Source organism: Meriones unguiculatus, chromosome 1, assembly GCF_030254825.1.
Source record: "Meriones unguiculatus strain TT.TT164.6M chromosome 1, Bangor_MerUng_6.1, whole genome shotgun sequence".
Lineage (NCBI taxonomy): Eukaryota > Metazoa > Chordata > Mammalia > Rodentia > Muridae > Meriones > Meriones unguiculatus.
The window spans coordinates 174,336,104-174,349,526 of NC_083349.1; the positions used below are offsets into that span (position 1 = coordinate 174,336,104).

The 13,423-nt window shown below is 45.1% G+C and overlaps 1 protein-coding gene and 1 pseudogene across 2 annotated transcripts; one reads left to right on the forward strand and one right to left on the reverse strand.

Moving 5' to 3' along the window:
* The first annotated feature begins 465 nt into the window (after positions 1-465).
* On the forward strand, positions 466-13,058 carry Tmem218 (transmembrane protein 218). Of its 2 annotated transcripts, XM_060371706.1 has the most exons (5): positions 550-607; positions 5,325-5,386; positions 8,138-8,248; positions 9,059-9,161; positions 12,353-13,058. In XM_060371706.1, the coding sequence occupies exons 3-5, from the start codon at positions 8,139-8,141 to the stop codon at positions 12,485-12,487; spliced, it is 348 nt and encodes a 115-aa protein (XP_060227689.1). In that variant the 5' UTR covers positions 550-607; positions 5,325-5,386; position 8,138; the 3' UTR covers positions 12,488-13,058. The 2 variants fall into 2 exon arrangements, with proteins under 2 accessions (XP_021494326.1, XP_060227689.1); XM_021638651.2 differs by lacking the exon at positions 5,325-5,386 and having other exon boundaries at positions 466-607.
* On the reverse strand, positions 500-4,283 carry LOC132654213 (large ribosomal subunit protein eL34-like; annotated as a pseudogene).
* Positions 13,059-13,423: the final 365 nt, after the last annotated feature.

The window sequence follows — 13,423 nt, forward strand, 5'->3', positions numbered from 1 at the left end:
GCTGAGGGAAGAATGATGACCAATAAAGTAAGGCTGAGTAAGGATGTTATTTCAACCGGCGTTCTGGACTCAACTCAGAAGGGATGTCGGGGGCCCTAAGGGGCCAAGCCGATTTAACTGCCCCCACAATCCTACCCCACCCCGAGGACTGGGGACTGGCTGGTCATCAGATGGCGGGACAGGCGCTGATGTCCAGACCGCGAACGGGTCTCCGCCACACCTCCTCTCCGCTACACAGAGCCGGGAGCGACTAAACCGTCCTTGTGTTGTTGTCTGAGGGTTTAGTGGCTAGAAGGTGTGATTGACAAACGTCGCTATCCAATCGAAACAGGGGACAGTGCGTAATTGACCAATCGGAGGGCATAGCGGAGATTGACGTGCTCACCACCCACCGGGCTCTGCGTTGTCTGGCGCCCCAGCAAGGGTCAGCTAGTGAGGACGCCGCTAAGTGTAAAAGGGCGGCTTTGATTGGTCTATCACAGATTTCGTGGCTGAAACCCTACTTGTGATTCGCCCAAAGTAGACACGAGCCGCCGCCCTCTCCCCCGACCCCCATGATGGGGACAGAGAGCGAGGTGTGAGGCTGGGTGAGGAACCCGGGAGCCAGGTGAGGACCGGAGGCTGGCGGCGGAGGCCGGAGGGTGGGGGTCGCGCGGGTCACCTCCTGCCACCTGGCTGCGGACCGGGGATCCCGGTGTCCCCCTGCGCTGCTGGGAGCCGACGTGTGCTCCGCCTGCCCAGGAAAAAGGGCAGGACGGGGATGCTCCGTCTCTCTACTGTCAGGTGGCACCTCCGTGGTCTTTAGGGGGCGTGGAAACCCATTTTCCCCAGACTTGCATGGGATTGACCAACGAAGATGGAGGCATTAGCATAATGTTTTAAAACCCAAACGAGCCTGAAGTTTTAAGTAGAAAGAAAGAAAAAAAAAAGTGGGAGTGCTCGCTCACTCCTTCAGTTTGTTGTTGGCCTCAAACTTGTGAGCCTGGGATGACAGGTGTGTACTACCACACCAGGCTAACTATCAAACCTTCTTGGAATTAAGTAATAAAGACCGTTAAAAAGAGAGCTGAGTGTGGTGGAGGTGATCTTTATTTAGTCCCAGTACCCTGGAGGCGGAGGCCGCAGATCTCTGAGTTTGAGGCCAGCCTGGTCTACAGAGCTCGTTCCAGAGAAGCTAGGGCCACACAGAGAAACTGTCTTGAAAAACGAAGATCCTCAGCCTGGTGGTGAACACAGTTTTTCATCCAGTGGGCCCTAGCTGCAGGACTTTCCGTTTTCCCTGGGAACCGGGTGAAAGGGCAGGTAGAACCAACCTTAGATGAAGAGTGCAAGACACATACATTCGAAAGGGTCTGGAGAAACTTTAGGAAGAGCCTCACAGCCTCCATCACAGGGAGGAAAAAAACAAACCACAGAACACCTGGCCTTGTCTGCTTGTGTCAGCTGCTGCCTAAGGTGTTTACACTTACACAGATTGTTTTTCCTGCTCTAGGTTATTTACTTCAAATGAATTTACTCTTAAAATTGTGTTGGCTAAGCCACCACCTCTCAAAGAATATTTGAATAATATTCTTACTCTTAAGTAAATGAACTTTTTTTTTTATTTTAATCAAATTTCACTCACAAATAATTTAGCTATTTTAGAGGCTTGGGAGTGTGGCTCAGCTGTCCTAGGATGCCTGAGGTCCAGAGTTCTGTCCCCAGCACAGCATAAACAGAGTGGTCCACACACCAGTAATCACAGCGTTGGGAAGGTAGGTTCAGGGGCTTCAGAAGGTCACTGGGGCTGGAGCAATGGCTCAGCTGCTAAGAGCACTTGCTGCTCTTCCAGAGAGCAGAGTCCAATTCCCAGGTCTAAAACTGCCAGTAACTCTAGTTTCAGAAATCTAACACCCTCTCTGGCATACACAAGCACCTGCACAGACTCACACACAACAGTTTAAAAAAAATTAAAATAGAATATAGTAGTTTGGTTATAAAATAATGATCATCATTTTAGAAGGGCTTGGAGCCATTTATCCCGTCACTTAAAAGTCGTACCATACCTGTAACTCCGTGTCACCTGAGCCTGTCAGCATCTTCTGTGGGATAGAAGATCAGTGTTTCTGCTGTTAGCAGCTTCAGCTGCCATTTATCCTGATTTCTAGGTGATAAGAGGCTGTTCATGTCTTTCAGGTTATTGCACCTTATCCAAAACCGTGCAGCTAGTCCTGAATGGGAAGCTTCCTTCAAGGCAACCCCATCAGCTCGGCCCGTCACACTAGCTGTTTCTGTTGTCCCTTTTGACCCCTTGCCATTTCCATGGCTGAGACAAGATTTCTTTATCTGGAGAATTGTGGTAGTCTCCTAACTGCTCACCCAGATGAGGAGGATTAAGGTGGATGGCATTGGATGGGGAATGGGGGATGGTGAGGATTTTGAGACAGCGTGAGGAAAATATCTGCCCGGCCCAAGGTAAATAAGGCAGTTAGACAATCTAACGGGTGTCTGTGTCTTATTTGTGACAGCGGGTTAGATAGTACTGCTGTGATGATCATAGGACTGATAATAAATGATATGTAGCCCAGCACTCATCTATTAATTATTTACTACATTACAGCTAACTTTTATTTACTTTTTTTTCCTTGAGCTTTAACTTTTTTATTACTTAAAAAAGCTCCATGTGTATTTTGCTTTCTGATTCTGTGCCTTCAACAGGTTCACAACAGTTTTCTGCTCGTCGGTAAGGAAAGCTACTTGATTCTGTCATGGACACACTTAGCACACGGTGGAATCACCATCGGCGCTGAGGACGTGCTTTTTTTGTCTTAGTCAATCTCATAAGGACTTTAGGTCTTACAGCAGGAACCCCTTGAAGTCCGCCTGGGTGCATACCGCATGTGGATTTAGGTGATTTCCCAACCTCCGCGGTGGAAAGGTGATCAGTCCTGTTTCCGGCAGTGTGAGACAGCCGAGTTTTGTTAGAGGCTGTATTGTAGGAAAGCCTACGACAGTATGTCAAATGATGGACTATGCTGAGTGTCTCTAAGCACCGTCCCTGGAAGAGGAAAAAGAAAAGGCAGCTGTTTATTTACTTCTATGTTTTTATGTGTGTCTGTGTCTGTGTTGGTTTTAGAGAGGGCCTCGATGGCCTGGAACTAGAGATCCTTCTGCTCCAGTCCCCTAGGTGCTGGATACAGACACAGGCCACTGGTCCTGGCTTGCAACTTGCTTTTGTCACGCAGCACCGCTTTTCAGACATAGTCGTGTCAATGTATGCAGACCAAGCCCATTCATTTGAAGCATTCTTTGTGAGAGTATAATAAATCCAATTGTTAGGTGTGTAGCTTTTCCCTCCTATTTTGCTACTGAAATTACAGAGAATGTTCTAGTGTGTGTCTCCTTACATGAGAGTTACTAGGACTATTTTTTGAACTTTCAAGGTTGCTGCATGCCCCCAAAGAATGTTTGACGATTTGGTTGGAATCTACCAGGGAGCTAAGAATGTTGGGGCAGTCCTCAAATGAAGAATCACCCTGCATCTTGTGCAACTTTCCGGTGTCTTTCAGGATATTCATTTAATAATTATCTGGGCCTAGAACCTAACTCGGCTTTTTGTGTTAACGTGATGAGATTTCTGGCACAGTTCAGTAAAGTGTAATTTCCAGGAATGTAAATCAAGGGAAAATTATACTGATCTGTGGTTAGGAGCTTTAAACGAGGCTGGTTCCTCAGTCTAGAAAAATCACGTAACCGAAGGCAGCACAGCTCGTGGTATTTGAGTTGCCAGCACAACACACCTGCAGAGCCTGCACGTGGAGCTCCGGCGCTCGTGGTGCTTCTAAGTTTAGGTGCGAGCATCTGACTACTGTACTTCATTATGCATTCTAGTGTAGTCAGGCTGCACGTTTGCGTGTTTAAGCATATGCTGTTTCATTATGAATTACTTCCACAGAAAATCAACTTCTGTACATGCTGTACAGGAGGTCGAGTTTTATTGTCTTCTGGTTAGATAATCGTTTATGTTACCACCACCGAGAAGCCCTCTACGCACTGGGCTGTGTCGCCAGCTCCGTCCTAGGGTGTATGAAGTTCTCACAAATGCACAGGTCTGTGCCTGGGCTTTCAGTTTCGTGCTGTTGGTCCGCGTGTCTTTGTCCCACTGTCACACTGTTTTAATTACCTTGCTATCATAATGTGTCTGTGGCAGTTGGTGACAAGAAAGGCACATTGCCATTCCTAGCTCTCAGAGTGATGTTGGCTGTTTTTGGCTTTTTACTCTCCTGTGCGAATTTAGGATTCATGTCCCCGTTCCTTAAAAAAAATATTTTTGGATTTTGGTTAGAATTGCACTGAATTTTTATGCTAAGAAAAATTGAGATCTTTTAATTAAACCATCCCATCTGAAAGCATGAGTTACTTTTCTACATAGCCTGCTTTATTCCACTGTACAGGTACTTTTAAAAGGCCTTTGCATAAAGCTGTAGAATCTTAGCCACAAAGATCTTACAAATATTTGTTGCATTTAATCATATTTATAGATGTGTACATATGAATGTTTGAACTATGCAAGTTTGAACTCTATTCAGATGTTTAGAAAATAGCAAAGCCATTATGTATTCACCATCACCTAGCTTCAAGAGCTAGCTCAGGACCAGTCTGTTTCACATCAGCCCCTTCACTTCATCCCACCCCCACCCCGACAACCCCTAAATAACATGAAATGCCCAGGCACCATGTTCTGTGGTCTGACATGTGTTGTGTGTGCCATAAAGAATCACTACCTTCTAAAGAGTATATTTCACTTTATTTTTTAAGAAGGTAACCCTCTTGATGTCATTAACTGCCCAATGACCATTGAGTCATCTCACAAAAGGTTTTATAATAAGTGAAAGGTAACACATACAGAAAATGTCACAAACCCCAAAGTATAGCTAGATACAGGTTACCAAAGTTACAAAGCCAGATTACTAACACCCCGACCAAGAAACAATCTTATCACCTAGGCCCCATCCAGGCGCTCAAGGTGAAGACTCCTGACAGTGGCCTAGAGTAGCTGGACCTGTTTTCAAACATCATATAACTGGATTCTACAATGAACTTTTCATTCTGCCCACTTGTGAAACTCACCCACATTGTTGGATATAATTGCGTTAGATTAACCCTTACATGTATTGGCCAGTCAGCTATCCTCTGTAGGACATTTGTTCTCATAGTTTTCTCTGATCTGCTTCTGAAATGTAGTAAAATCCACTAACTTGGTTTTGCCATTTATTGTAGTGCTCTTGTGTGCTTTGACTATACATTTGAAGGGTTTTTTTTTGTTTGTTTGTTTTGTTTTGTAGGTTCATATGTTCTGGAGGTTACATCTTTGACAAAATTACTTCTTTCAAAACTGTTCTTGCTGGTATTTTTAAATCCTTACCTATGTTTTCTTGTTACTAATATTGCTTACTAACTTACATCTCCTTTTGTTTCACCCATTTGTGGCAAACTGCACAAGATGAACTTTCCTGTCCTAACCATTTGAAGTGTGCCGTTCGGTGGCGCTCAGTGTGTTTACACGACTGTGAAGCACATCGCCAGGACTTTCAGCCTGCAAGACCCGAACTCCGTGTTTATTGTCTCTGCCCCATTTCCCCGTCCTTGTATTTGCTTTGCTACTGTCTGCCTCACATGTCGTTTTCAAATTCAGTGTTTTCATCCTCTCTTCTGCTTTTTCTGTCGCTTTTGTAAAGAGCTACTTTTATTTTACTTTACTTTTATTTTATTGTTTCATTTAAAATCCAGAATGAGAATCTTTCAGCAGTCAAGTCTGGGGTGCTTACATTTACTATGCATGATTATTGCTGCATAATAGAAAATAAGATTTCATTCTAGTTCTCTGCATTATGGGCTGAGGCCTCACTGGGGGAGCCCTCTTAGGCCTTCATCTCCTATTAGAACCACTGAAGACTTTGAGCCCAGTTCCTGCTTATTCACTAGGCTTTGGGGGTGCATTAAATTCAGAGCACTTTAGAATATTAGCTTTTTACATCTTCTGGTTTTAAAAATTCCATTTTGTTAATCACTTCCACTGTTTGGTGAGGCACTTGCCTCGTTAGCCCTGTGCAGCATATTAACCAGCACTTCCCGTCACCCTTCTACACTTTGCCGTGGCCTTATCTCCCCATCACTTGAGTTTTGTAGACTGGTCAGCATGGTTTCATTTATGTACCAACAAATATTTGCTGCACATAATCTTTATGCTGAGAACTGGGGAGAACAGGGTAGGCAAAACAGGTTCTGTCCTCTGGAGATTACTACCTTAATGAGAGAGACAGAAAATGAACTTGTAAACAGATGGGTAGATGTTAACTGTTGAGGCTGAGGCTGTGGATCAGTTGGAGAGCTTTTGCCTGGCCTGCAAGGGCCTGGGGCGTTAACGGCGGTGGTGAAGAGTGCTCTGAAGGAAATAGACTGAGGAGTTGCTGTAGATGGGAAGTCAGAGAAGGTCTCTCTGAGGAGGATCTTTCTCTGATGAGCCACAGTATCAACCACGAGGAGAGGCCAGGGCAGCCACAGAAATAACCAAATAGGCGCCTGCCGCTCTGGGGGCTGACGTTGAATCCTGCCTGGGGAAACAGCAAGCACAGAGAAATACTTGCCGGTGCTGTAGTTACTCACATGCTGCCCATGGGGCTCCAATGAGGGCAGAGTGGTCTGCAGGGAGGACAGAGGCAAGTGGGGGCTCCCTCTCTACCATCGTGCCACCCTGATTTCTTCCCAGGTGTGCCCTTGCTGGCAGCTCCCTTAACCTTCTCGCTGTCTCGGCTCTCCGTATGTTTTGCTTTTAGCTACAAATAAGAACATCATGTGGATGGCTGTTTGCATCACATTGTTGTCTAGTAGACCTTAAGCTTTTGTGGAATACGTATCTTATTTACCTCTGTTACCCTAACTAGGAGCACAATGCTTTCTGTGGTGGGCACAGCACAATGTTGATTGAATAATCTTTTTTTTTTTTTCCAGTTTATGGTTAGAGTCTCTTTTCTAACAAACTTACAGTGGAATACCTCAATCCATTTCAATAGTATTTAAATCATCAGGTAAAAGAAGTCTAAGGAAGAATCTGTTTTCTTAAGATTTACCTGTGACCCTGAAAAGCAAACTTGAGGACATTAGACATTAAACTCCAGACGCCATTAATGGAGTGAATAGTGCCCTCCACAAACAGCCCCTAGCTTTCAGCATCTGTAAATGTGATTCATTTTACAAAAGGATCTTTGCCCAGGTGATTAGACCTGAAATCTGGTGATAATGAGCAGACAGAAGACAGAGAAGGGAGATGTCATGTAGAGATGACAGTTAGTGGAGGCACAAGCCAGGAAATGCGTGGAGCCACCAGAAACCAACCAGGACTCAAGGAAGCATTTTCTCTCAGATCTTGTAGGAGACACGTGGTCCCACAGACACCTCCAGTTTAGACCTCAGGTCTCCAGAACTGAGAGAACGTTCGAATTCCTGTTGTGATCCACAGCTCAGAAACCAACACTAACAACCTCCTGTACAGATAAGATGTAATACCTTTCTGATTGCCATGACTAAATACTTAGCAAATCGCAAGTGCCCAAAAGGGTGATGTCTGTTCTCTTACGAGCTGGGCATTGTCTTCCTTCTGTGAATAGGAACTTGACAACAGAGTGAAAATTTCTGCCTGTGATTGTCTTCTGAGTCCAAGTTCATACCTCAGGTTTAACTGAAGCTTTGGCTTTCTGCCTTGGCTCTGCAGCCTTCTGAGAATCCTCGGTTAGAATTTGTAGAGGAAGAGAGCTCAGATTTCTAATGTAGGCTGGGGTAAAGTCAAAATAGAGCCAAAAAGGCCAAATTTGAAATTACAACATGGAGAACAGAAAGCAACCTCGCTCCAGCCCTCCAGGTCCCCCACCTCTATTCCTGCACAAAGAAAGCTCTGGGTTCTATATTCCCAGTTTTCATTAAGGGACTCTGGGGCTGGACATTCCAGAAAATTAAAGACCCATTGTGAGTGAGCCTCCTGACATACTGGTCATCAAGATTCCTCGTATTGAGTTCAGGCTTTCTGTGTTGTCTGAAGAGTAAGTGCACACAGGAGGGGCGGGGTGTCCAGCCAGCAGCTAATGGTCTCTCTGTCCCATAGGATGGCTGGCATGGTGTTGGGAGTGGGTGCCGGCGTGTTCCTCCTCGCTCTGATCTGGGTGTTGGTGCTGCTGCTGTGTGTGCTGTTATCCAGAGCCTCTGGGATAGCTAGGTAAGGCATTCTTTCCAGCTGGGAGTCCTAGGTAAAAGCAATTAGAGGCAAAAATCGCTGACGCTCATTAAACATTTAGAATTCAGAAGATCATTTTTGTAATTACTGGCAGATTGAATGAGTTGCATTTTAACCTCTTATCATAAGCACTAACTGTGTTATTTATGCTCTGAGGCAGAGGTGGGAGGAGAACGGAAGTATGCTTTTCCCTTCTCACTGTGGAGGAGATGGAGGGGATCGGGTGGAGACCAGAGAGGACAAGGACATATGCTTTGGCTGCTATTAAGACCCTTAGGTGTTGTAGGTCGAAGTTTTGTCCAGTTGTTCAGATTTATGGCACATGCTTGGTCCAGTCCCTAAGGCTCTAGCCTGGGCCCACAGACACCGAGGCTCACAGTGAGTTGGCCTGGTCCTCTGCATCCAGCCATAACCTAATCTTGGAGGCAGTTAGGATACACACTCTGGCGAGGTTATGTCAGTAATAAACAGAGCTACAGTACTGAAGTGTTTTGGTCTGAAAAGAACAAAAGCCTATCGGGATGGGAGGGATACGTGTGTCTGTGTGCACGCATAAACGTGCGTATGCACACTTCGTGCAGAAAACTGAATTCCCATTGTTAGGAATTGGGAATGACCAGAAATACGTAGGAATGTGCCCAGCTGCTAGCCTGTCTGGGAAGCAAGGCTTTGGAATGGAGAACTTTGTGGCCCATAAGTGGCTGTGACCCCAGGGAGGAGCCAGCACAGGCCCAGCTGGTTAAAAGTAGACTGTTGGCAGCACCTCTGATTCTCAGATCCTTGTGTCCGCAGGTTCTCCATCGTCTTCGTCGTCCTGGGTGCTCTGATCATTACTACAATTCTGTTGCTTTTCCCTCGAGCCAGTGAAGTCCCAGCCCCAGAGGTCGAAATGAAGGTAAAGCTATTGGGTTTCATTTTGCCCCTGATCTCAGCCTCCTCCATCCTGCCCTGTGACCTCTTTAGACACTGATGGGGATCCAGGGGGGTTACCCTGGAAAAGAGTCTTCTGAATCCCACTTGCAACACCACCAGGCCGTGATTTACCTGGTGTTCTGTCATGTGCCACGTGCATCAAGTTGAGTGACAGCATGGGAAGCCACTTACTACTGAAGGGACGGAAAGAGAAGAGAGTTAGGAACTAGGAAATGGCATAGGCCCTCCGTGTGGTGTTCCCTGCTCCTGGTAGCATTGGTTCAGAATCTCAGATGCTGGTCAGAATCGATGTAGTATTGTCAGGGTGCCAGGTGACATGATTTTCCGTCCTCTGAGCTTGACATTTTCCACTTGTGGTATCAAGAGAATCATTTCCATAAAAAAAAAAAAAAAAAGTGGGTGGGAGGAGCCTTTCCACGGGAGGCAGAAGGTGAAGTTACAAATGAGTTCTGTGTGAATGATTCTGTCATCTTTATTTCCTATACCACATCTGCCAGCCTCTACTTCTGTAAATAGATTTGTGTCACCTCTCTCACTGACCCATTTCTGCAGCCCTCACCTATTCTGGTTTATTCCTGACTTAGGGTCTGGTTCTACCATGTGTGGCTGGTCTTAGACTTTTACGAAGGGTACTGACCTCTTCTGTCCCATTACATCTTCTTGTGGCATTCTTTTCCCTTCTAATAGCTATTTTATTCTCGAAGTAGGAAGCCATGATAATAGCTAACAGTCTTAAAGGATCACTGTATTCCAATAACTGTGCTAAATGCCTTGTTTATAGTGTCTCATTGAAACCACATGGCAAAGCCTAAGTGGTATGAAGTTAACAATATTGTTTTCAAGGTAAGTTTCAGGTGACATGCCAAGTTCACACTGTCCAGGAAGAAGCAGAGCAAGGGTTCAAGCTGAGATCTCTCCACAAAATCTTCAAACTTGTCAGGCGGTGGTGGCACACACCTTTGATCCCAGCATGTGGGAGGCAGAGGCAGGTGGATCTCTTGAGTTTGAGGCCAGCCTGGTCTACAGAATGAGTTTCAGGATGGCCAGATCTACACAAAGAAACCCTGTGTCACAAAACCGAAAATTAAAATTAAAAATTAAAATTCACACTTGTTAGAATCCAGTAGAATACTAGAGACCATCCTCCAGATCTGACAGATTGTCAGTTTGATACAGCCCACAAAATTACATAATTTTTGAAGTAAAGTGAACACACTTCCAGCTCTATCTAGGACTAATGATGGTGAGAGGAAGAAAATTAGTTCTGGAAACTCTAAGGGAAATTATGCTTACTACACAAATTCCAGGAGTTATTCCCTTGGGTGTCAGCTCTCTCTGCGTCTAGCCTACCTACCCCAGTGTCTTTGTTTTTAGGAGACAAGAGCGATATGTGCTGCCATATTTGTAATTACTGCAGCTATGACTACTGGAAAAGGCACAGAGCAAGCACCACTTCTAAATCACTCCCTCCCTTCTGTCATATGAGTTTCAGACTCAGGAGACAACCGGGATTGAGCAAAATATGTTTGTCAGCATGGCCAGCAGAATCGGAGTTCTCGTTTTCAGGTTCTGCGAGCTGGCCCCTGCAGCAGCCTGGCTCAATACTGTATCAATAATACATGGCCTGGGCCTTCTGCACCCAAGGCCTGCTAATTGGCTAATTAAAAAGTGAAACAGTCGAGCGAGCAAACATGTAGCCCGCGAGAGACTTGTTCAGTACCAGAGCCAAGGTCAAAGTTATGTTAAAGCTGTTTTATCAACCTGACCTTGGTTGTAAGTTGACTATTGGGGTAGTCTCCGGAGCAGCTGGGGTGGCGGCAGCCTTCTTCTTGATGTCTTTGGATCTCGCATCTCTGCTTAGATTGTTCAGGTACTTTGTGCATCAACACAGTATTAGCTTTCTGTTGCTGCTGTAACAAATTCCTGACAACATAATAGTCCTACCGTAAATTTATATTCTACAGCTGTTAGGGTTAGCAGTCCACTACCAATCTCCCTGAGTTAAAACCAAGGGTGGGCAGGGCCAGGCATCTTTCCAGAGGTTCTGGAAGAGTGCTGCTTCCTGATCTGTTCCAGCTATAGCAGCTGCTCTTAGTGCCTGGCCCATGGCTTCTGCCTATGGCAGTCTTCAGAGCCAGCAGTGTGCCATCTCTCTGACTGCATCTACCTCACATCTCTTCCCAAACCCATTTTTCTGCTTCTTTTGTTTTGTTTTGTCCTTGAGACAAGGTCTCACTTTATAGCCTTGGCTGGTCTGGAACTCACTGAAGATCTGCCTGCCTTTGCCTCCAAGATGAGATCCAAATCTTTAGTTTTTGAAGACTGTTTATATTGGGCCTGCTCAGATTGGATAATCCAAGCTAATCTCTCAACTTTAAGGTCACAACCCTATCTCCACTATGTCATGCAATCTGTGTGTTCACAGGTTCTAGGGATTAGGCTATTATTATTATTATTATTATTATGCTATTATTTAGGCTGTGACAGTTACTTGTCAGGATTTGGGGATCTCTCCAGGAAAGGAGTCCTCATGGCTTCTGTGAACCTAGACCCTCATTTGGCTTATGAAACCTGCTTTTCCTGCCCACTTAAGCATAGCTGCTTAGCTTTGGGGAGAATAGAGCTGTGTTCTTTGGAAGTGGACAGCAGACATCTGGGTAGAGCCAATACCAGATACAGGTTTTTGTCAATAAAGACCAGTGGAAGTAGGGCTTCACGTATGACTGGTTACCAGGCAACCAACTGTATTATGGGGCAAGTTACATACCCTTTTAGCGTTTTAATGTCTGAGATAAGTGGCCACTTTCCCTCGCTCCCTTGCAATTAGGGTTCAGAACGCTTATGATGAACACTTCAGAGTCATCTCGTTCTGAAAGCCACCCTTTCTCCTAAATTGAACCATTTGTTTCCTGTACCTTATTGTTATTATTAGTTGTTGTTGCTCTTCTTTCTCCCCTCCCCCCTCCTCTTTTTCTTTGAAAACCTTATATTTCCTACTCAGGGAGCTGAAAGTTTTCTTACTCATATGCAGAAGAAACCCAGGGCAGGATGCTACCTGAAGTTACAAAGAAACTGTGGGCATCAGAGCTCAGGCAGAACACAGGCAGGGCGCTGGAGCGGTGGAGCTTCCATTTTGATATTCTCTTTCTCCAGATTGTGGATGCCTTTTTCATCGGCCGCTATGTCCTGCTGGCTTTCCTCAGTGTTGTCTTTCTTGGAGGCCTCTTTTTGCTTCTTACTCATCATGTGCTGGAGCCGATCTATGCCAAACCCCTGCGGTCCTGCTGAACATCGTAATGGAAACATAGGACATGTTGACGTCATGGATGACTCAAAGGCACTCTCTGGAGCCTTGACAACTTTCATGTCTTCAGACCAGAGGAATAACCATTTGTCACTAAGACAAACCTCTCGAGCCCTGGCTTTTAGAAACCTGGTAGCGAAATAGATCGATGGACGTAAATTGTCAGCATCTAAAGACAGATACAACTGTCTTCTTGGAACCTGTTCTCAGGATTTCTCTCTGTTTTGAATGAAAAGTAGTAACAATGATCTGCTTGGGGTAAGTGTTTAGTCAAGCTGTCAATAGTGGAGCTGGGGAGAAGGTGTTTGAGGTTCTATTGTCCAATAGAAGAAACTGGTCCTTTTTGATAATGTATAAATTGTAAGTTCTTCGTTGGGTATTTGGAACCATTTGGAAGAGAAAGGCATTCAAACACAAAAGGTTGCTTTAACGGGATAGTTTGGAAGCTGTATTAGGCAGCAGTTACTGACCATCCCTTATGTGTAATTCCACAGAGCTCTGTAAAGGCAGTGTGAGTGGCACTTGCCTGAGTCCTAATAAAGCAATAAACAACCATCGGAGGGCTTTCTTTTTAAACTCCTGGCTACAGCTTTTGTATATTTACACTTTAAGTTTGCTTAGAGATTAGAAGGGAAGTATGGAAATGTTAAATATCTTCCTGCCGTGTATCTTGGGCCTTTTACTCCCAGGATTTGGTGGGCTCTGGGTGCCTTATTTAAGTATTTAGTATCATGTTGGGCTCAACTTTGGGTTTCAGCCCTTTGTTTCCTTTTGACAGTACTGGGGAGTGAACTCAGGGCCTCACAAATGATAGGCAAGTATTCTACCATCCTATCCGACTGTTTACTTTTTATCTTGAAGAACAATTGCACTATTACCATGGCTGGCCTTGAACTTTCTCTATAGCCCAGACAGGCTTT